The 23,072-nt window shown below is 41.1% G+C and overlaps 1 protein-coding gene across 3 annotated transcripts in view; it reads right to left on the reverse strand.

Annotated features, from left to right (window-relative positions):
• Positions 1 to 23,072, reverse strand: part of PAPPA2 (pappalysin 2) — a 435,383-nt gene that overhangs the window by 195,462 nt on the left and 216,849 nt on the right. For all 3 annotated transcript variants that reach the window (XM_072998203.2, XM_072998204.2, XM_072998205.2), the window contains exons 7-11: positions 20,215 to 20,704; positions 12,665 to 12,793; positions 10,065 to 10,156; positions 3,585 to 3,778; positions 960 to 1,091 (exon numbers count right to left, since the gene is read on the reverse strand). In XM_072998203.2, the coding sequence (XP_072854304.2) occupies positions 960 to 1,091; positions 3,585 to 3,778; positions 10,065 to 10,156; positions 12,665 to 12,793; positions 20,215 to 20,704 (1,037 nt within the window). The remainder of the gene's footprint in view (positions 1 to 959; positions 1,092 to 3,584; positions 3,779 to 10,064; positions 10,157 to 12,664; positions 12,794 to 20,214; positions 20,705 to 23,072) is intronic.

Raw genomic sequence — 23,072 nt, forward strand, 5'->3', positions numbered from 1 at the left:
TATGAAAGCATGGAATACCAAAAGATGGAGGAAAAGGGTAGTGGATACTAGATGTGGTGACAGACAATTCATGGAAAAATTAATGTATCCATCATTGGTTGTTGTGGGTTTTTCAGGCTCTTTGGCCGTGTTCTGAAGGTTGTTCTTCCTATCATTCTTAACTATGGGAGTTGGGCAGCTAGCTATGTGAGCTGCATAAAAAGCAGCTTACTTATATGAAAATCATCTTCCTGCACTCCTCTGTGCAGTGACATAATAAGGTTGTAAACATACATAAGGTAGTTCCAGAATCTCTCAGAGCCCCTCAGCTTGAACCTCATACTCAAAAGAGGGTTAGTTCCATGTCAGTTCCTTCTGATGAACACCAAAAATTTCAAACAATCGAGAGCCAGTAGTGGCTGAGAAGGAGAGTTAACAGTGTACGTGGCTGCACAAATGCCATCTTGAAGAACATTAATTCCAGATTTGCTCTTTGTCTTTCTCCCCCATGCAGTTCTATAACTGGATGACTGGCTAGCTGCCATATATGAAGGTGAAATTAAATTGAAAAAGATTCTGAAGAACAGCTCTACCAAAAGCAGTTTCAGAAAAAATGTTAACACTGAGAGCACCATGCCCAGTTAGCCCAAACAGAACAACCTATACAGCAGCCTTGCTGAGACTATAAACAGAAATGGGTATTCTTGGGAAGAAGCCTGATGACATATCACCTCCTAAAACTGAATGATCCCTGATTCTCAAGGAAGACAGTGGCTTCCAACTGGTAACACAGATCAACAGTAGAAGCTGTCCAGTGAGAAGGCTTTTATAAACACACATTTGGCTTGATGAGAGGATTTATTTTGAAATTTCAGAGTTCTGTAGCTCTAAGAAGACAGATAGTAATACATTTGGAGTCTAATTAATGCATCTCATAATTTCAAGGCTGTGATGGGGGGGGGGGAGCCAAAAGCACTTACTTTGAGCCAAACTCTGTCATCCAATAACATTTTCTCCCTGTCTGTGTCTTGAAGAACATCATCATTCATACAAGGGAACCAAGCCATTTGAGGCTGAGACTCCATTGTGCCTTCAGGACGAGGCCTACATACCTAAAAAAAGGAATTTTCATTGTGGTGGGAGCAGATGGGAAAGGAAGGGTTGTTGCATGGGAAAAATTTAGTTCCATTAGAAACAAGGAAATGGGAAAGTCATAAGTGAAACTCAGCAAAAAAAAACCCGGCCACATACAATTTCTCCACCCTATTTGTAAATGACAGAAATGCGGGTGGGATTTCACCAAATATTCTTTCAAGGGGTGGAAAACTATAACAGTTCCAGTGGAGTCTCTCACTGCCATTTTTGTGTGGTGGCTTCCACCTTCCCATCCTAAAAACTCTGTAAGAACACTATGTCCAAAGCATTGTAGAATAGAAAAGTGTGTCTGATGCCTCAGGACAAGAGCTCTGTTGTTGGCTCCCTATGGTTGTAGCAAAAGAAGTGTAAAGGCAAAGAATACAAATAAAAAATTACAGGAGGAAATCCTATTGAGACCATATAGAGCTCCTCAAGACAACTCTTGTCAGAGGCTTGTGCTGGCTCCCCGTCCTCAAGGGTTGTTAATCTCTGACTGCTATCACGGCAACTAACTGGGAACTAGAAATCTCCAAGAGAAAGCAGTGGAACACATCAAGTGTATTATAAAGTATGATACTCTGTGCAATTGTTAGAGTGATGGACTGGGACTCAGGAGACCTGGATTCAAGTAATGGAAACTGACTAGGGGAGTGGTAAAACCACTCCTTAAGTATCTCACTTACCTTGAAAATTCTATTCGGGTCAGTATAATTTGGTTCCAACTTGATGACACATACTAACTGTGATGGAGTTGAAGCAGTATGGGATATGTAGTCAGAGAAATGTAAGATGGAGTCAGACAGGTTCTCTGTGAAGATGATTTGAGAGACATTGGAATGTGTTTTTCTAAGTGCTTTGAGCGTGTTTTCTGAAGCGTGGTTCGAGATAAAGCTGAAGGTCAAACAAAGGAGCCCATGAAAGACTCATTTTAAGCTAATTGAAGAAGAGATAAAACACCTGAATTTTCATGGGAATTGAGGAAGGAGGAAGAAGTTATAGACCCTCAAGGCCAATTGGTTAACAGCCATGAAGTGTCAAGAAGGGAGGAGTTAGAGAATGTAGAAAATGGACAATGGGTTATGTGGAAGAAGTTCAGAAGCCCTATTCCTTGATGATGGGAGAAAAAAAAACTTGATGGTTTGAGTATGTGGCTTGAAGGAAAAAGAATGTAAGTAGAGAGAAAGAAGGAGGTGGGGTTAGCCCACCTTAGCCCAGATTAATAGTGTTTATTATTTTAATGGGGGTTAGTTATTTTATTTAATTGTAATAATCATTGGATATGTTCTTTATGTTAAAGTTTGAGCAATATAAACTGATTCTATGAAATTCTATTTTTCTAATAAAAATTAATTATAAAAATCCTTACAAAGGACTGGTATCTTGAACAGCAGGGGCTGGCTAAATCCAGGAGGTGGAGAGGGCCACAAACTAGCTATCTTTAAGAGCCCTACCTAACTGAGCTGTACTACATTCTAAGAAATCACAAAGCCTATGTGCCTGTACTTTCAAAGTACTGGGTAAAAGTAAAGTGTTCTTATAAGGACAGACTTGTTCAAGGAGCTTACGCTACGCACTGCGGAGGTTTTGGGACTTGCCTCAGCACAAAAGTGGTAGGTAAGTGGCCTGTCGAACTCTCTGACCGAGTGCTAAGCACTCCTTAGGGAGGCTAGGGCACCACACTAACAATTATGAGTATATTGTATCAGATTTTGTTTCCTTTGGCCCCAAACTAGCAGCTTGGCAGTTATTCTCCATGACCTAAGTCCTCACTCAGGACTGATCCATACCATTTTAGATTAGTAGTAGTAGGCATACTTCAGTCTTGAGAGACTATGGTAGTGTGCGCTGAATAGAGATCTTGGAACAGCGTCTAGTGTGTCTGAGAAGGCCAATTCGAGAGTGACAATTCCTTCCACACTGAAGACAAATACAATCTGTCCCCTGTCCAGCTCCCTGATTTGGCTTGTTTCAGGACTGTCTCTTTCCCTCAGCTTGCTGCACAAGTGTCTCTTCAAATTGGGAGAGGCCATGATGCACCGCCTGCCTCCAGGCTGAATGCTCAGATGTCAAAGTTTCCGATCTGTGTATGTGATTCCCCCACTTCTGACTTCATGGATAGAGCTTTATTGCCCCAGGTCTTCTTGCCTTACTACATTTCACTGGAAACAGAGGTCGGGGACTAAATCGGGACCTTGTGAAGGCAGATGTCCTCTACCAAGCTATATCTCCTCTATCTTCTAAGAAAGGGAAGAGGATGCACTTTATGATTGCCAAGGAATAGATGCTGCAATGAAATGCAGGAGCAGATGAAGACAGGAATCATCGCAGCCCTTGGCATTTAAGAAGAAAACTCACTCACAGAATTCAGTCCATCCCAGTTCAGAGTAGGATCCATAGCTGGCAGACTTGGGAAGATCACAATACAAGGGCTTGTATATGAAAAAACAAACAAAACCCCTTTTCCTCACCCTCACAAAAGGTTCTCCAGTCACCAAGGAAACTGGGCATGCTTTCTCATCCTGGTGGGAGGCGTAGGCCTCTGATGCCCACTGATCTATATAGTCTTTAGGAGTGTAGAGGCCACAGTCAACAATGCTGCTGCTTTTCTCAAAGGGCTCACAAATGCCATCACCATCATGGATGTAGCACAGGCTAGGTTCACCTGCAAATAAAAATAAAATAAAAAAGGGTGTGAATGGTGAATCTGGGACATATTTCACAGCAACCTAAGAAGAGCATTCAGTATTAAAACACACAGCCACCTAATACTAAGGTTCAGCCCTGGAGCACTGCACCTACACATATACCTCTTTGATTCCCTCTTTCACTTCTCACTATAACTGGAGTTATCTTTCCTGGTTGACACAGTTTTTCTCTCCCATTCCTTAAAAGATGCTTAAATCTTCTAACTTTTCTACTTTTGTTATACTGATTTTAGTCTTTTACTGTTGCTACTACCATTCATTATGGCATATATTTTGAGGAGGCATACCAAATAGGATTCTACAAGCAAAATCAAAACATACATTCTGCCCCAAACAAAAAATTACTACTGTGAAACTGGATCTCAGATCACTACCAAATTTGGCAAAACTGCAGCAGAAAATCAGCTCTTGCTCTGTGCTAAATTTGGGAACATTCGGGCAAAGGGTTTTTGAGATGTGTTTTTTTAAAAAAGTAACAGTGTTCTACCCCTGTAAAAACATAAGCAACCATTCTGACATCTAATATAAAAGAGATGAAAAAGCTAGAGAAGACAAAATTTGCATATCTGAAGAGAAAAATCTCTGTTTTAATCTGCTTTTTAACTCCTAAAACTTCTAAAATTGCTCCCTTTTTTTACAACTTCTGAGAATTCCAAAGAAATTATTTCCATAGCATAGCATTCTGGCCAATCAGAATGTGTCTCCAGTTAGCCAATAGTGCAGGTGCCTGCCAAGTTTAACACTGCCATGGCCTTCAGTGTGAAAGAAAGCAGTTACAGTGGTACCTCAACTTACAAACTTAATCCGTATTGGCATTCGTAAGTCGAAATGTTTGTAAGTCGAAGAACCATTTCCCATTGAAATGCACGGGAATGGGATTAATCCATTCCAGCATTTCAAAAAATACAAATAATAATAATAAATAAACAGAGCAAGTCCCACGCTGGGACTGCAAAAAACTAAAAATCCAAAACCAAAACAACACACCACAGAAACATAACCACCCCAGTACAAAACCCACCCAGAACAGTTTTTTTTTAAAGGAAAAAGGAGCACCTTACCCGTCTGAAGCCTCCTCAGCCTCCCGGCGCTCCACTGCCTCCGCCACGGCCAGGGGCGAGCGGCCAAGAGTCGGGGCGCTGGGTGACTGCTGCCTCCGATCACGTTGGTGGGGGACCCCTGGGAGGTCTCCCAGGGCTTCCCCACCACCACTGGAGACCTCCTGAGGGTCCCCTGCCACCACAATCAGTGACTTCAGGCTTTCCCAGGGGGTAGACTGGGCCTACCCCCAAAAAAGCCTGGTAGACCGGGCCTACCAGGGGAGGGTAGACCTCCGAAGGCGCCGATCACGCTGGCGGGAGACCCCGAGGAGGTCTCCAATGGCAGCGTGGAAGCCTTGGGAGACTTCCCGGGATCCCCCGCTGCCATCGGAGACCTCCTGGGGGTCACTTTTCCTAACCATTGGGGCAAAAAAGGAGCCTTTTTGCCACCAACGGTTTGAATGGAAGGAAAAAAAGGCAGGGGAAATTTGAATTTCCCGTCCTTTTCCCCTGCCTTTTTTCATTCGCAAGTTAAGGCTTTGTTCGCAAGTCGAAGCAACATTTTGCAAACGGAGACGTTCGTAACTTGAGGTACTACTGTAACTCCTTCCTGAACACACATTCTTACCTCCTTCTTGTGGAAGTATTTTAAAAGCTATTTTAAAAAAACAATAATATACAGCAGCTCACTCGTTTAAACATGAAATTACTATATATTTTTTCCTTTGTGGCTTTGAATGGTCTCAAAGCACATTTTACTCAATTTCCTCATGAGAAAGTTTACCCAGTTTACTCATACATTTATGAATTGCCATGATTTCACATAATTTTAAATGTAATCCTCCCTAAACCAATGTCAGATCATAGATCCTATTTTTATCCACAGACTACACCACAGAAGTCATGAGTCCTTCAGCGCATAGCTTTGCAGTGGTGCAAAAACATGGAGACGGTGCACAGATCTTCATGGATCCATATTATTTTTCTGAAGGATCATCTTAAATCCACACACCAAACATAGGTCCCATCTATACCCATCAAACTACACCACAGAAACCATAGGTCACCCAGCACTGGTGCAAATACATGAATCTGATGCATGGAACCCCATGAATCCATGTGATTTAGATGTAGGATCAACCCCAAACCACTGTCCAATTACAGGCCCCATCTATGTCCACACACTAAAAAACAGAATTTATGGATCTTTCAGCACATGGCCTGAAAGGATTATCCCGAAACCACTGTCCAGACACAGGCCCTGTTTGTGCCCATAGATTACAACGCAGAAATCATGAGTCCCTGAGTGAATGGTGCAAAAACACTGATCCAAGTAATGTAAAATAGCAAGAACAAGAGTAAGAGCTACGAGGTCGTCTACAGATCATCAAGGGCTCCTGGCAAGAGATGGGCTGCACCTCACAAGGACTGGGAAGAACGTGTTTGGCAGACACCTTGCTCCACAAATCTTTAAACTAAATCTGCAGGGGGAAGGAGGATAATCTCTAGGACCAAACACAAAGCACAAACCCCTTGACATGGAACTTGACAATGAGGACGGAAGTGGTGAGAAGAGACACTCAAGTATGTAACATGAGACACAGCAAGCAAACGAAAGGTCAGCCAGAAAGGGCTCAGATGCGTATACACTAATGCTCAAAGTATGGGGAACAAAGTGGAAGAACTTGAAGTCCTAGTACATGTGGGCAGGTATGACATTGTTGCCATGACCGAAACTTGATGGGACGAAACCCATGGTTGGAATATGCTGCTAGTAAAGGTTGCCCTTGACATTTAGTCCAGTCGTGTCCTATTCTAGGGTGCGGTGCTCATCCCCATCTCCAAGCCGTAGAGCCAGTGTTCAGAGACAGTTTCTGTGGTCATGTGGCCAGCACGACTAGACACGGAACGCTCTTACCTTCCCACCGTGGTGGTACCTTATTTATCTACTCGCATTTACATGCTTTCGAACCGCTAGGTTGGCAGAAGGATTACATCCTTCTATGCTGCTAAAGGTAACGGTAAAGGTTCCCCTTGACAATTTTTGTCCAGCCGTGTTCGACTCTAGGGGGCGGTGCTCATCCCCGTTTCCAAGCAATAGAGCCAGCGCTTTGTCCGAAGACAATCTTCCGTGGTCACATGGCCACTGTGACTTAGACACGGAACGCTGTTACCTTCCCACCGAGGTGGTCCCTATTAATCTACTCGCATTTGCATGCTTTCGAACCGCTAGGTTGGCGGGAGCTGGGACAAGTGACGGACGCTCACTCTGTCACGTGGATTCGATCTTACGACTGCTTGGTCTTCTGACCCTGCAGCACAGGCTTCTGCGGTTTAGCCCGCAACGCCACCACGTCCCTAGATGTGGTGCTAGAAGGATGTAATTTGTTCAAAAGAAACAGACCTAACAAAAGACGAGGAGGTGTTGCACCGTACATAAAGAATTACTACTCGTGTACTGTAATACAGGAGACCAAGGATGAAAGTCTTCCTGAAGCTCTTTGGGTGAATATTAGGGGGAAAACAAATGACACAGGTGTAGGCAGGTACTAGAGGCCACCTAACCAAGCAGAGGAAATAGACAAACATTTTTCAAATCACTTAGCTGAGATGTGTAGGAAGCATACCACTGTAGTCATGGCGTACTTTAACTACCCAGATATCAATTGGGAAATCAACTCTGTAACAAGTGGGAGATCCAACAGGTTCCTGACATGCCTGGCTGACAACTTGATCATCCAAAAGGTGGGGGAGGGAACTAGAGGGTCAGCGATACTGGACTTAATACTAATAGGCAGGAAATAGTTGAGGGAGTAGAAATTGGAGGAACTTTAGGAGAAAGTGACTATGTCATATTAGAATTCACCATCATGCAGGCAAGGGTAACTGTACTAAGTCAGACTAATGTTCTAGATTTTAAGAGAGCTGACTTTAACAAACTAAGAGATGTAATAGGAAGGATTCCATGGATGGAAATCCTAAAGGGAAAACATTTCAGGATGTTTGGGAAACCCTGAAAGGCGAGATAATAAAGGCCCAAACCAGAACAATACCACAGAGAAAGAAAAAAGAGAGACATCTGACAAGATCGCCATGACAAGCTAAGGGACCAAAAGGAGAAGTATGAAAAACTGAAAAGGGACTCATAACTAGAACAGAATACCAACAAATTGCTCAAATCTGCAAGGATGGAGTCAGGGTTAAAGCTCAGAATGACTTGCAACAAACGGCAAAAATAACAAAAAAGTTTATTTCAACATGTAAGGAGCCAGAGGAAAGTCAAGAAAATGGTTGGTCCATTAGTGGGAGAAGATTACAAGAAGGTGACAAGCAACAGGGAGAAAGCAGAACTGCTTAATTCTTTTTTTAAAATCTGTATTTACAAAAAAGAAAAATTGGTCCACCCTGTCCAAAGCAGCACTGTTGGAGACAGAAGAGGGAAGCAGGTCAAAAAGGGTCAGGAAGTGGTAAAAGAACACCTAGCTGCTTTGAATGAGTTCCGGGTCTTCTGTACGAGTTTGGTTTCCATCCCAGGGCACTAAAAGAACTGGCAGATGCAGCAGTCATGAAGCCTTAGACCTTGTGTGGGCAATCCACAGTCACATGCATTCTTCAGGACTGCGGTTCCTCATTCACATGTTTGAGCTGCCACTCCGAGCTTCATGTTGATTTCATTGCTAAGGCTAGTGCTGCTAAAATATGGGATTGGCACACTGCAGACTTGTCTTAAAATGTTATGTTCACCCATTTTTGCAAGCTGCCTATGGCAGGCTTTGCACTAAAAGAAAACATCCAGATCTTGTAATTAGAAGAAAGCTATTTGCCTCAAATTATCATCAGACATGCTTCTTCCAGATTCATCAACATTATACAGATGCTACAGGTCATATTTTGTTCTTTAACTAATTATAGGCTCTTTATGCTTTCATGAAAGAGCCTGAGAAAAACAGTGGTGCCTCGACTTACAAACGCCCCTACCTATGAACATTTCGACTTATGAGCAGCTCCGCCCGTAAAATTTGGCTTTGACTTGGGAGCGAAGCTTCGACCTAACAACAGAAAAAGCCAGCGGAAAAAGGGCGGGAAATTCAAACCATTGGTGGCAAAGAGACTGCTTCTTTGTAGTCCTTTCGCCCCAACAGTTAGAGCAGGGGGGCAGGGAACTTTTTTACTCCTGAGGTGCAGGAGAAGGAAGGAGAGACGGGGGCAGCTCCAGATCAGTGATGATATGGGTCTACTCATGAGTAAGGGTTGCCGAAGCGGTTGGGCTGGGGCACGCGGGTTGGAGAGGTTCCTCCGTGGATGGAGTGTGCAGCGGCAGTGCAGGAGGAGGAAGGAGAAGCGGGTCAGCTACAGATTGCTGCCAGACACGGAAAGCCAGTGCGCTCCCTGCCCATCCCTGATGCGGGTCTACTTATGAGTAAGTGCCCACTGCCACCTTGGCTTCCCTACGCCGTCGGCTGGGGCCTGTCGCTGGCCGCCAGAGTGACTGCCATCGGATGAGGCTTCGGTCTGCCTGGTAAGGCGCTGCTTTTTACTTTTTAAAAACTGCTGGGTGGGTTTGGGCTGAGGAGGATTATGTTTCTGTGCTGTGTTGTTTTTTGGGTTGGTTTTTTTCAGTCCCAGCATGGGGATTTTTGGGGTTTTGTCTGTTTGTTTGTTGTACCCTTCGAGGTTTGCTCTGTTTATTTTTGGTTGTTTTTTTTAAAAGCCCCAGCATCTTCCGATGGGGATTTCTGTGCGCTTTATTTTATTTTATTGGTGTTTTTTTTTTTTTTTTAAATGCTTGAATGCATTAATCCTGTTCCCATGCATTTCAATGGGAAATGGTGTTTCAACTTCTGCGCATTTCCACTTGCGAACATCTTCTGGGACAATTAAGTTCAATTAAGTTCGTAAGTTGGGGCACCACTGTATATGGGAATCTCAAATCTGAAGTACATATGCAGCAGAATGACATGGTTACTAGATCTCCCAGATCAGTTGATTTCAGTTAACAGATATTTTTATGACAGAGAGGAGACAACAAAGGTATCCCCGTTTTAGAATGGCAAAATTCATATTGCTTTTCTCCAAACACCTTTCCAAGTTCTGCAAAATCTTACATTGCCTTCAGAAGAATGTATATAAAATAAGACGTGGCTAAATTTGAGGAAAACCAGTCATTATAAAGAAAAGAGGATATCTGACTTTTTGGACTCACCTACACAGTGGAATCCTTTTTCAGTTTTACAGGTTCTAGAGCAACCATCCCCATCTCTCAGATCTCCATCATCGCACTCTTCTGCAAGAACCCTAACATAACAACAACAGCAGCAACAACAACCCTCAGCATTTATATAGCATTTATGGAGTTTTCAAAACTTTTCACGTATGTTATCTTTTTTCTAATGATTACAACAGCTTATCTATCAGAAAAAGTTTGCATGTGCTTTGCAACTGATGAAAATGTATCAAACCCCCTACTCTTTTCCTTAAAAATTCAGGTTTTGCTGTCATAAGAAGGTATGACAATATCCTTTATAAGAAATATATGTTATAAAAACTGCTGTTTATTTGTTTTGTTACAAGGGCATTTTTAATTTGTAAATGTGTGTATTTCTAAGCTGACTCAAGATGGATTACTCAGGGAAAAATGAAATATAAATGTTAAGTGTGATTACTGCTGCAAAGTAAAAAGCTACTTTAAAAAAAATCCCAAATTTGAAAATTCAGGGTGAAAGCTCAAAATATGTTAGCCCCTGGGAATTTTTCCACTACCTTCAGTATTAACTTCCTGAAAAGGTTATGTAACTTTGTATAAGTCTCTCAACCTTTTTCTCTTCAATCATTACTTCTGACAAAGTGAGGGCACAGAGAATAAGAAGTTTGGTTCTGAAAATGGTCTCGCTACTAACCTGGGCAATTTTAAACCATGTCTGGATAAATCTCCAGCCCAAACTAGGAATCAATGTTCAACTCCAATACTGGCAGTATTTATGCCTAAATAATTCTATCAATTCTTGGCTTTAAAAACCCATGGCTTTGAGAACATTTATTTTGGAGGGGGGTACTTAATTGGGTTTTTTTTTTCTTAACAGAAAACAGTGAAAACTGTTTGCCTAAGGGATGAGTCAGATTAACAGATCTTAGCACTTGGTGTCCTTGACTTCAACATGTATAAATTTTATTGAGGCTTTCAGCCACTTTAATAACTTGATATATAAAGACGGAGTATAACATGTTGAATCAATCAATCAATCAATCAATCAATCAATCAATCAATCAATCAATCAATCAATCAATCAATAACCCACCAACCAACAAACACGTTAATGAATGTAAAAAGTCAAAATGGTAGTGTCCTCATAAGTCTGTAAGGTAGGTTAATTATTTACTCATCAATACAAATGTATTGTTTAATGTATTAAAAATGGGAACTGAGGCCAAATTCAACCCCCCTGGAGTGCCCTTCAAATTAATCCATGGGATATTGTTTAGCACCTCAATTTTCTCAGGAATAATCCTTGAAAGTAGTTCCCACATAAAACAACAGATAGCTTTCTCCATTTCTTTGCTTAATGTTTCTCCTAGAAGGCTGTCTCTGAGAAGTGGCATACCTACTGGAAAGGGAAAACCTAATGGTTTCCCATGAGGAGCAGGCTTTTGGCCTACCTGTTTCTAGTTTCTTTGGGGGTCTTCAAAGCAGCCCTTCTTCAATGCAAGGGAAATGTGTGTGCTTCAAAGAAAGGATAAGCATAGCTATCTTCTCAAGGTTAAATTTTGATTTAACCCAGAAAAGACTTTAGGGATTTTTAACGGTCCCCTCTCTTCTGTGGAAAGAATTACAGAGCCATCAAGGATTATTTGTGAACCTGCCTTCTGTCTGATTCAATAATGTTTCAGTCGGGGGGGAGGGAGAACATGCATGGTTGCATACAAGAACTCTTGAGCTACTGTAAGTATATGATACACTTTGGTATACAAATTCTAATGAAAGTCAAAGTAACAGCTGCAAATTTGTATGAAAATCCCTCTAAAAGCCATTGGACATATCTGCATATGAATATACATTTAGGGGTAGCTTTGAATAAATCTAGCTTGCAACAGTAATTCCAAAAAAAACACAAGGATATATAAGATATACCAGCTGAAATCCTGTTGTGCACTTATGCAAATGACATGATTTTTTCTATGTGAATTGCCTAGATTTAGAAACATCCATAGACATTATCTGTTGCATTCTAAGTTGTGCAATTCAGTATGTAACAGAGATTTTTTTTTAATTATGAAAATTTGCTTCCAAAGGTTATGCTGTTTACACAACTGTACAATAGGATTTCAGCTGTTGAGTAGTTTCTGTGGATATCCCCAAAGATCACAGATTAAAAAAGGGAGGAAACCTTGCAGAATAGGAAGGGTTCTGCACATCCTTAATTACTTATTTTGGCATTCATATGATTTAATGGACACAGGAGCAATAAGATCTATGGAGCTACTAGCTCCTGGCTCAACCAAACAATGCTTAAAGATACAAAAAATAAAAAGAACCTCTGTCTCAAAGAATGACTGGCTGAAATCGAGTTGCTTTGTTACTCGTGTAGAAGGCAAACGGTGTAACATTCAGTTGCTTCCAGTTGGCAATTAACAAGTTGCAGTTGGCATTCTTTGGACTGTGTGTACCTGCTGGCTTAGTATCTGTTCAACAATCCCAGTGGGGGCTTGATAACTGCCAGTGAAAAGGCACTGAAAGTTGTGCCATTTGATATCTGTACACACAACAAAGCAACAGGATTTCAGCTGTTATGTTTTTTTTTTACTCACATGTTTATTTTCCCATCCCCACAATAGGGAGAACCGTGGATGTGGAACAGAGGTGGAGAGGCTTCACTCATGGTGGCTCCTGCCCCAGCCTGCACCTGATATCGATACAGCTGGCCTAATGTGACTTCCCTGGAGAAGTAAGCAGAATCAGATCTTAAAAGAGAACCAAGAATGTAAAATTGATGGGCTCCCCCCCCCCCCGGTACTGTACAAAGATTTATACTAGGAGAGACAACTGCTGGCTCACAGGCTCAATTCTTCACTTAAGACTTCCCATCTGAAACCCATACACATCCCCAGATTCCTAAGGCTTAATCTAGGGGTGGGCAAAGTGTTCCCCTCCATATATAATTGGAATGCATCTCCCAACATTCCTTACCACTAGCTGTGCTGGCAAAGGTTGGTAGGAACTGCACCAACACCTGAAAGCTGTATTTTTCCCATCTCTGATTTAAGTTTAAGTAACAATCTGTGGTTTTCCAATGTATTCCTTTCCATAAAGTTTTTCTTCCCCCAACTATAACTCTTGGAATCTCCCAGCTAGGATGCCCAGTGACTCCCCAGGATCCAGGAGATGTAATCTAAAAACGAAGTTTTCCAACCACTGAGCAATTCAAACTCTGCTAGAGTAGCAGATTTTGAATCTTGCTGTGATCCATCTTGGGTCTCACTTCTGGGAGGAGGGAATATAAATCAAATAAATAAATAAATAAGAAACTAGTTCCTTCCTCAGAAACTGGCCAGTTGCCAAAAACCCTGACCAAAATATGTGTTTGTCTATTTGTCTGTCTGTTTTTCTATGCTGCCTTTCTGCCAGTGTGGGGGAAAAGTTGGAGAAACCCCTTTCTAGAACCAGAGCATCACTTTTCATTTCTATTTATTCTTTCGAAATATTTTGAAAGCCTAGCTCTGGAGCTAGATCTAGAACACACAAGACCTTGATACAGAAGTAGAATACAAAGAGAAGGTTAACCATGAAAACACTGATTATTGTAATGGACTTAAAGAGACAGAAAGCATCTCTGCCAGGAATTATAAAAACAAGATACCTGTAGTACTAGTATTCTTCATCTGGTGTGATAGATTAAATTGAAGGCACCTCAGCCTAAAATGAATCTAATCAATAGCAACTCCACCCCTTTGTTCTTTTACTTTTTAAAGAGCTGCATTTATGTATTTATTTATCAATAAAAGAGATGGACTGAGGAAAAGGAAGAAAGAGTTAGGAAGATAAAACAAGTAACTGGACCATGGATATAGTATTTAGCAAACAATGTTTTGTTATGGTTGTTGTGAGTTTCCTGGGCTGTTTGGCCATGATCTTAAGGTTTTTCTTCCTAACATTTCACCAGTGTCTGTGGCTGGCATCTTCAGAGGACAGTTATTCCTGTCCTCTGAAGATGCCGGCCACAGAGAATGGTGAAACGTTAGGAAGAAAAACCTTAAGAACATGGCCAAACAGCCCAGAAAACTCACAACTATAGGATCCTGGCTGTGAAAGCCTTCGAGAATACAATGTTAGGGTTTTGTTAGTCAATCTATTAAACTCTAGGGTTTGGACTCAATGTTTTAGATAGCCTGTGTTTAAATATGGATATTCCTTAATTGCTGTCTGGTTTTTATAGCATAAGGTTTTTAATCTTGAAGCTTGCAAATCAAACTGGCTTATTTAATTTTTGGTTTCAGGAGGTAAACATTGATGTCATCTGCAAATACAATTGTACAGGAATGAAGTTCTGCCAGATTGTGAGTATGGAACATGAAAATGTTTTCAGATCTTAATTATGTGCTATCCATATGAAACATATGGGTTTGACCATAGATCAATGAAGCACAAAGAGTTTAAAACACAAAATATGCAGACATAAATACATAGAGGGATGACATAAACATATAAAAATAACTTATCATAAAAAGCATTAGAAAATATCTTCACAATTCATCTTCACAATTCATCTTCACAATTTGCAGGCTCAGATGAAAAGGAGGGGTCAATAACTGGGTGGGGGGAGAGATACCAAGGTTTGGGATCTGATAAATTGTGTTTGGGGGCTGTTAACTGTATGACTAAATGAGCCAACACAGGCAGTGATACAGTGCAATCCCATCTATTCCTCCATAGCCAAGCAATGTATTAGACTCTCTTCATGACTGCCTGTGCTGAGTGCACTATTTCAAAATAGAAAGACAGGAAAGCTGCTTGGGGACCCTTGCTTATTTAATATTGCAGTGCCATCCTGTTCATGCTTATAGCTTGACTAGGGAAGCATGTGTAGAGTTGCTTGAAGAATCTTACCTTTGTGAATGTCAATATGACTTGATTCATACTTCCCTAACAAAGATGAGAATATAAACTTGGTTGTGTCAGTTCTGAAGCTCCTGTTTTTGTGTCAGTTCTGAAGCTCCTGTTTTCAACTCCAAACGAAATGCATTAAAATGTTTTAAAACTCATATTTTGAGAGAAAATATATTTAAAGTACTTAAATATATATTTCAACACAGTTTTTAAAAATGAACAATAAAGAAACAAAAGATAACAGATATATCAGTGGCTGGAAAGCAGTGGATTCCCCCATCTCTAGTTGTTCATCTGGATATTACTGAGGATGTTGTTGATACAGGTTGCTCCACAACCCGCTTTGCTTTACCAATTGCTCCATGGTTTAATCATAAAATACCTTGGTGTCATCAGTGATGGAGGCTCTCATCCCATTCATTTGAGCATGCCACCACTTACATGATTACCTGACTAATAAAATTTGTGCAACTCAAAGTGGAGCAAATGGCCATCAGAGCTTGGAAACATTTATCAAAAAGTAGTACGTTACTTGTTTGGCAGTAGTTTTTATAAGTTATGGGCACAATAATGTTCAATATATGTTTAAATTTAAACAAAGTAACAGACTAAAAATAATCTACTATGGCCCCATAATCTCCGAAGTTTCCCAAAAAAACATTTTTACAATAATGGGACGATATTACATTTGTAAAAACTGCAATATTTCTGCTATTTTTGTTACAATATTAAAAAGGAAATATTAACTTAAAAAATAACACATTACAAGTGATGCCTTTATACTGAAAACTCTACTTCCATCCTCTGATGGTCACCCCGTGTGGGTGCAGGAGGGAGAGCATGAGCTTTGGATTCACCGTCACCACTGATGATCCTCTACTGCAGTCCCCTGCTCTTGCATTGGAGAGTTTGCTACTTAGGCGAAATCTCAGAAGTGGCTGCTGTTCACACAAATCTCAGCTATTACTTTTAGGTTCATTTCCAGTTCTTTTTTAACACCACTAAGCCCAGAATAGAGGAGAGGTGACCTTCCATGAGGGAGAATCTGAAACATTTGGCTGGACTGCATGAGGATCTCGAAGGGTTAGCAAAAGCTCCTCTCAAAAATGCATGCTGGCCTTTGCAAAACCCCACACTAGTGGCAATAGGAGCACTATTGAGCATGCAAGGAGCTAGTTATTTTTCCATTTATGATGTGACTATATCAACAAATAATGAAGGAAATGCTCCAAGACTTGGCCAGTCTGATTCATATTGTTTTCTGTGGAATACAGGACCTATTAGCCAAAGTAAATCAGCCTAAAGTTGTTCCCCACCCCTACCACTGCCACCCAAAGTGTAATTTTTTTCCTCTGCCACTGGGGTGCCTGCTTTAACAAAAAAAAAAATTGTGCATTCATATCAGTTCAGGCAAAGTAACTGCCTGAGCTGATGCAAAGGATGACCAGAAGTTGTCTCTCCATGCTTCCTAGTCTCAAAACCATTTAATCCCCCCCCCAAGGCTTGACATCAGCTCTAGTACAGTAGAGAAATTGGAGACCAAACAGAAAAAAGAGGGAAATCAGCAGAGAGGTGGAAATCAGCAGCCAGTTCTAGTTTGCAGTCTGTTAAAGTATAGAATCATAGAATCATGAAATGATGGAATTGGAAGGGGCCTATAAGGCCAATGAATCCAACTCCCTGTTCAATGTTCTAAACATAGTTCTATAGTAGCACATTTGCAGGAGTTCTGCAGTACTTACTGGCAATTTCCTCTGCTCTCTCTTTTGAGAAACAGATCTTAGAACTTAGAACTGCAGAACGGGAAGGGCCCAGCCCAAGTCAAGGTGGCCCAGTGGGGAATCAAACTCCCAGCCTCTGACTTGGACTTGACTGCTCAGCTGTAGAGCAAGAGTGAGCTTGCATCAGCAGCTTGCATCATAGCAAATCAGCAGGGGGCCAAGAAGAAAACAGTTTTATTTATATCAGAGGTTCCCAAGCTGTGCACCGGGGCTCTGTGGGGTGCCTGGAAACAAAAAAGGTAGAACATAGAGCTATGAAGGTTGTAGAGGACATGTTCATAGCTTTGTGTAGAGGAGTTATTCATAGCTCTATGTCAAATAGGAACCAGAAGTGGAAGCTGTGTGCCTGCCTCTTCTTGCCTTATCTCTCTTGACCCTGGTGGAGGCACTTAGCAGGCGTCCTTGTGAGTTTCTTGCATAAGGACCTGAAAGGAGGTGAGCCCTTGGAGGCAGGATATGAGATGGCTGGAGTATCAAGATCCTTCTGCTGGTGGCAGAGAGACCACTGATGAGCACTCTAAGCAAGGGGAGCCATGGCCAGTGATCAGTAAATCAAGGGAGTTGTGATTCCAAAATGCCTGGGAATCACTGATTTATATCACTGAAAACAAAACTACAATGTTTTTTTCTTTTGTTCAAAGAGGTTTGCAAACTTAAATACAGTAGAACCCTCATATCCTTGGCGGATTGGTTCCAAGCCCCACCCCCCTAGATGCTGAAAAATGAGAAATGCTATTTTAATAGCAAACACTATACACAGCATGATCTCTGGCTCCATCAAGTGGCCAGTTGTCGTAATGTCATTGTGGAAATCTATTTCTCCAGTGAACACTAGCATGGTACTGTATCTGGCTCCCAGTTCTGGTAACTTAAAATATTTTTAGTATTGTCAGACTGTGGATACAGTGGGGTCTCGACTTACGAATGACCCTACTTGCGAACAATTCAACTTATGAACCCGTCCTATAGGGGAAATAAGGACTCGACATACGTACTTCCCTCGAGTTACATACAGGGAAAAAAGTCCCCCCTCCCTCCCCTTAGAGGCTTCTGGAGGGGAAAAAGGGTCAGAAACCTAAAAATAAATAAAAGAAAGTCACTTACCAGGCCCTGGTAGCCCCCAAACAGCAGGAAAAAGAGCAGGAAACAGCTAAAAGCCCACACCAGAAGGGAGCCTGGCAGCCATTTTGTGCTCCCCCCCGCTCCTGCACCCTCCTCTCCCTGCCTATCAGCTGATGGGCTGGCTCTGAAGAGGCTTGGGGAGGCTTGCTCAGCACCTAAAAAGCCTGCCTGTGTGTCTTTGTGCTGAAAAAATCAGCACAACATGCTTTAAAACATGATTTAAAATTGGCTTCGCTGAAAAAAAAAGATTTCTAAAGTGCTTTGCAAACTGTTCCCTGCCTTCCTCCTCGTTTCCTGAACCTAAAGGGAAAAAAGAAACAATATCCCCTCTCTAGTGGCAGAAGGCGGAATAGCAGCTTCCCATTAGTTTCTATGGACGGAAAAGAGCAGATACAGATTAAATGGTTTTCAATGCATTTCTATGGGAAATGCAGATTCGACCTAAGAACTTTTCGACTTACAAACTGCCTTCCAATACGGATTAAGTTCGTAAGTCGAGACCCCACTGTAGGTGAATCATCAGATATTGATCCTACGGATAAGAGGATTCTACTGTACACACTGAAAATTTATTTTATTTTAATTAATTCATTTAAAATATTTCTTTCCATCCAACAGAGACCAGACCCGCGGCCAGTAATAATCAGTGATATGAAACAAACACTAACTCAAGAACCACAAAATTAAATTGTGAACACACTAAGTCAAACATGAGCCAAAATTGTCATTTTGTAACTCTTAGAAAGAGAAAACATATTTCAGCTGGTGCTAAACTCTGCAGCCAGACTACTGACTGGGGCCAGCTACAGGGAGCATATAACGCTCCTGTTACAAGAACAGCACTGGCTACTAGTCCGTTCCTGGGCCCAATTCAAAGTGCCGGTCATTACCTATAAAGCCCTGTACAGCTTTGGTCCAGGCTACCTGAAGGACCGTATCTCCCTATGTGCACCTTCTCTGAGATAAAGATCAGCAAGAGACCCTCCTCTCGGTCCCATTGCCAGTACAAGCACAGCTGATGGAGACACGGGAGAGGGCCTTCTCTGCGGCAGCTCTCAGGCTATGGAACGCTCTCCCTCATGAGATCAGGATGGCCCCTTCTCTGTTATCCTTCCAAAAAAAGCTAAAGACCCACCTCTTCAGGCAGGCTTTTAGCAGTCACAACTAAATCCCTGAACTCCATTTTAGCGAATAATTTCAATCTCTTCCATGTTTTAATGTTTAATCTTTCAATTTTATTTGACATCATATATTGTTTAATTTATCTTTTAATATTTAGCTTATTGTGTTTTTAAATTGTGTGAGCCACTTTGGGTCCCTTTTTGGGAGAAATGTGGTGTAATAATAATAATAATAATAATAATAATAATAATAATAATAATAATAATAATAATAATAATAATAATAATAATAATAATAATAATAATAATGAATGTGGGTCTCAGCTAGTAAAGGCATGAAACCTTCAATCTGACACTGGCAGCCAGCACTGTTGGCATAACACAGGTAAAAAAGGGTCCTATTTCTTAGTGCTTATCAACAGCCAATGAAATTTAAGACTCATTCCCCCAAATGTAAGAAAAATATTCTAAGTGAAAACCAGAGAACACTAACTTCATAACCAGAAAATAAAGTGTTGCATAAGGAATAAAAACACTATTTTTTTATGTGTCTCTTTTATTCACTTCTCCAGAAACATTCTACACCCAGGCTTCTGGAAATGTGGGTAGTGCTGCTTTTCTCAGAAGCAGCCTACTAAGTGGGCAAGTAGAAGCCTCCTAGTGGAAGCTGGAGGTCTCTACAGGTGTCACTACCTCTGGACATTTTCTTCCTTCTGAGTAATAAAATAAACTCCAAATTTAGGGAATAAGTAAAATCTAACATTTTCATGGACTTTTATAACAGCTCTACTAACAAACAAGAAAAGCAAATTAGAAACAGAGTGATTAGTCCAACAGCTTTTTGTATAGATGAGATGAGTGGGGTCAGCAGGATATACTGGTTGAAGATCAGAGCAGATCAACATGAAATAACAAAATCTAAATGGGAACATTCCAATACATTTAAATTGAATATACTTGAAATGATTTCAGGTGTTATTTTAAAGACACTGTTTTTAAAATAAGACACTTTAAAGTAAAACAGTGTCTTTAAAGTAATGCATATCCAGCTAGTTGGGAATCATTCTATTGAATTTCTTGTAACCGGCTAGTATCCTAGAATCAATAGTAACTATTTCATGGCAGAGGGAAGTGCTAGATTTCAGAAAGAAACAAATAGAAAGGAACTGGGATATTCCTGAGGGCCCATCAGCTATGAGAAAGTTCCTTAGTACTAATCTAATCACTCACTTGTCAATAAACCTTTGTCCTGGTTGCATCACCATTGCTGGGGATCCATTCAAAAATGGGGGATGCCGGAGAACTCTGTACCTCACAGGTTTGCAACTGGAACAAAGTGGGCACAGAGGTGTGGAAATCAGCTGTGCAGCATCTATCTCCATTTTCTCATCAAAAGTATAGATCTTTATGCCAGACACCTTCTTGTTCAGGTTCAGTTTGATTGTAAGGGGCACATCACAGGATGTGTCCATGGGTCCCAGGTGTACAGAACCCCCATGCTCTGTTAGGATCTCAATATCTGACAAAGCCTTGGAATCTGTTGAGAAATTGGTAGTCCACACCACTAAAGAGTCTGGATATACTGGATGCAAAAAGCGCAACTCCAAAATACAACCAAGTGGCTGAAGGCAAGGAGTGGTCATGCTCATGTTGAACAGATTAAATTCAGGGCTCCAGGCCTGCAAGCTGGTCTCACAGGACTGACGAACATCTGGAGGCCCTAAGAGAGAGAACAAAATGAGAGGGTCACTTTGATAAGTTGAGAAAGGTCATAACTTCTAAAGCAGGACTATTTGTGCTGCTGTGGCGTGGAAGGAGGAACCTTTCAGATGACATCCTGAGCAGCATTGAAAGTGGGTTTCACAGCAGTAGAAAGAATTTCACAGTTGTTCAAGAATGTATCCCAGCTTGAATTCTAATGGGCTGCATTTGTCCTTAGTGACTTCTATTAGCTACATTTGTATTAATTGTTTTTATTAGGCATCCTTCAGTCTCGAGAGACTATGGTAATATGCTCTGAATAGAGGTCTCGGGGCAGCGTCTAGTGTGGCTCAGAAGGACAACTGGAGAGTGACAATTCCTTCCACACTGAAGACAAATACAATCTTCTCTTGTCCAGCTCCCTGATTTTGCTGGTTTTGGGTCTGCCCCTTTGCCTCAGCCTCTTGGACAAGTGCCTCATCAAGATGGGAGAGGCCATGATGCACTGCCTGCCTCCAGGCTGAATGCTTGGATGTCAAGGTTTCCCATCTGTTGAGGTCCATTCCTAAGGCCTTCAGATCCTGCTTGCAGATATCCTTGTATCGCAGCTGTGATTTCTCTCTGGGGTGATTTCCCTGCACTAATTCTCCATACAGGAGATCCGACCATCAGCCGTTCTCACGACATGCCTGAGCCAACATAGACATCATCGTTTCAGTAATGTATACATGCTAAAAATTCCAGCTCCTTCTAGTACTACTCTAGCTACATACTATTCAAACATAATCATATCTAACACAGAGGCAAGGAAGGTAACAATACAGTAGATTCATGCATTTTACATTTGTTATTTCAGTGTTTATTAGTGACAAAGACCCTCAAAACCTAATATCTGAAAATAATGTTTTTAAAGAAAAATTAATAAAATTATTCTTTAAAAGTATCAATTTTATTTGTCTTTGTAGAATGGACTATGTCAGTCTAGATCAGGCTTGTCCAACCGTGGCCCTCCAGATGTTCTTGGACTTCAACTCCTGGCCAGCAGAGGTGGTGCTGAAGGCTTCTGGGAGCTGTAGTCTAAGAACATCTGGAGGGCCAAGGTTGGACAAGCCTGGTCTAGATTATCTCTCTCCAAACAGAAAAGGCTGTGTGAGTGTGTGTGTGTGTGCGTGCGTGCGCATATGCATGTGTGTGCTATGTACTGTCAAGTTGATTTCAATTTACAGTAATCCCAATAGAGTTTTCAAAATATGTGACATGTTCAAAGACTGGTTTACTGTTGCTACCATCTAGTGAATTTCTATGGCTGAGTGGGATTTTATATATGAAAAATAGAAGACTTGGCAGTAAATTACTACTCATTAATGAGGTACTGGTAGAGCTCCTGAGTAAACATACAATTTTGGGCATGTGCATTCCTGAGTGTGGATGCAGTTGTGCAATTTCTTTTACAAAGCATAAACTTTCAATAAAATGTTGACCATTGACTCCAGTCTACCATAGATACTGTTTGAAAGTAATGTTATAAAAGCAAAACTACAACTCAGAAGCATCTGGATCAAGCGAAGCTGGGATAATTTACATAGCCCCTCTCCTAAAGGCTTTGGTATACAGGAAAGGGCCAAGCCACTGCTGGAGGCTTGGTCAGACTGGCCATCACATGGTTGGCAACAAATCTGCCTGTCTGAATGAAACATGAAATGGGAGAATTTATTAATGAACATGAAAAAGAAAAACACAACTTCTTTTGGTGCTACGGGGGGTTTCTTTTTCATTTACAATCAGCTGTGGGATGATCAGAACAAAAGAATTGGATTCAAAATGTAGCATCATAGCTTTGTGGGTTTGCCAATTCAGCATCAACAGTAAGAAAATAATCCATGGGTGGCAGAAGCCTGGGTTTAATTTTTTTTCTTTTATGGGGCAGCACAAATGATTTGCGTGCAACAGGAATGGGGTCACTACAATCTCAGCAGCTACCTGAGATGAGAGAGGCCAGAAGCTCTCTGAGAGGGCCAGAAGGAGGCCAGAACTCTCAAGCAAAGTTTCTTAGTACATTATGTTAAAGAAGTGCATCAGGAGTCGCAAAGCTCTTTATAGATCAATGGTTCTCAAGCTTGAGGGTGCTGATAGATTTAAGACAGAATCCTAAAGAAATAATGTAGGTTGTTAGTATCTTGACTAAGGTTTTCTGGTGTTATAATGTAGACACATTTATACTGACAAGGTTAAACTACATACAATATTATAAACCTAGCTTCAAAAGGAAAGGAAAATTGTCTTCTTTGGGGAAGGGAAGTGTGAGTGACTTATATTCTCTGTAGAGAGCCCATTAACCTAACACTTAGATTTATGATGTCAATTTAAAGAGTTGACTTTTTCCCCAT

This window comes from Pogona vitticeps, chromosome 4 (assembly GCF_051106095.1).
Source record: "Pogona vitticeps strain Pit_001003342236 chromosome 4, PviZW2.1, whole genome shotgun sequence".
Lineage (NCBI taxonomy): Eukaryota > Metazoa > Chordata > Lepidosauria > Squamata > Agamidae > Pogona > Pogona vitticeps.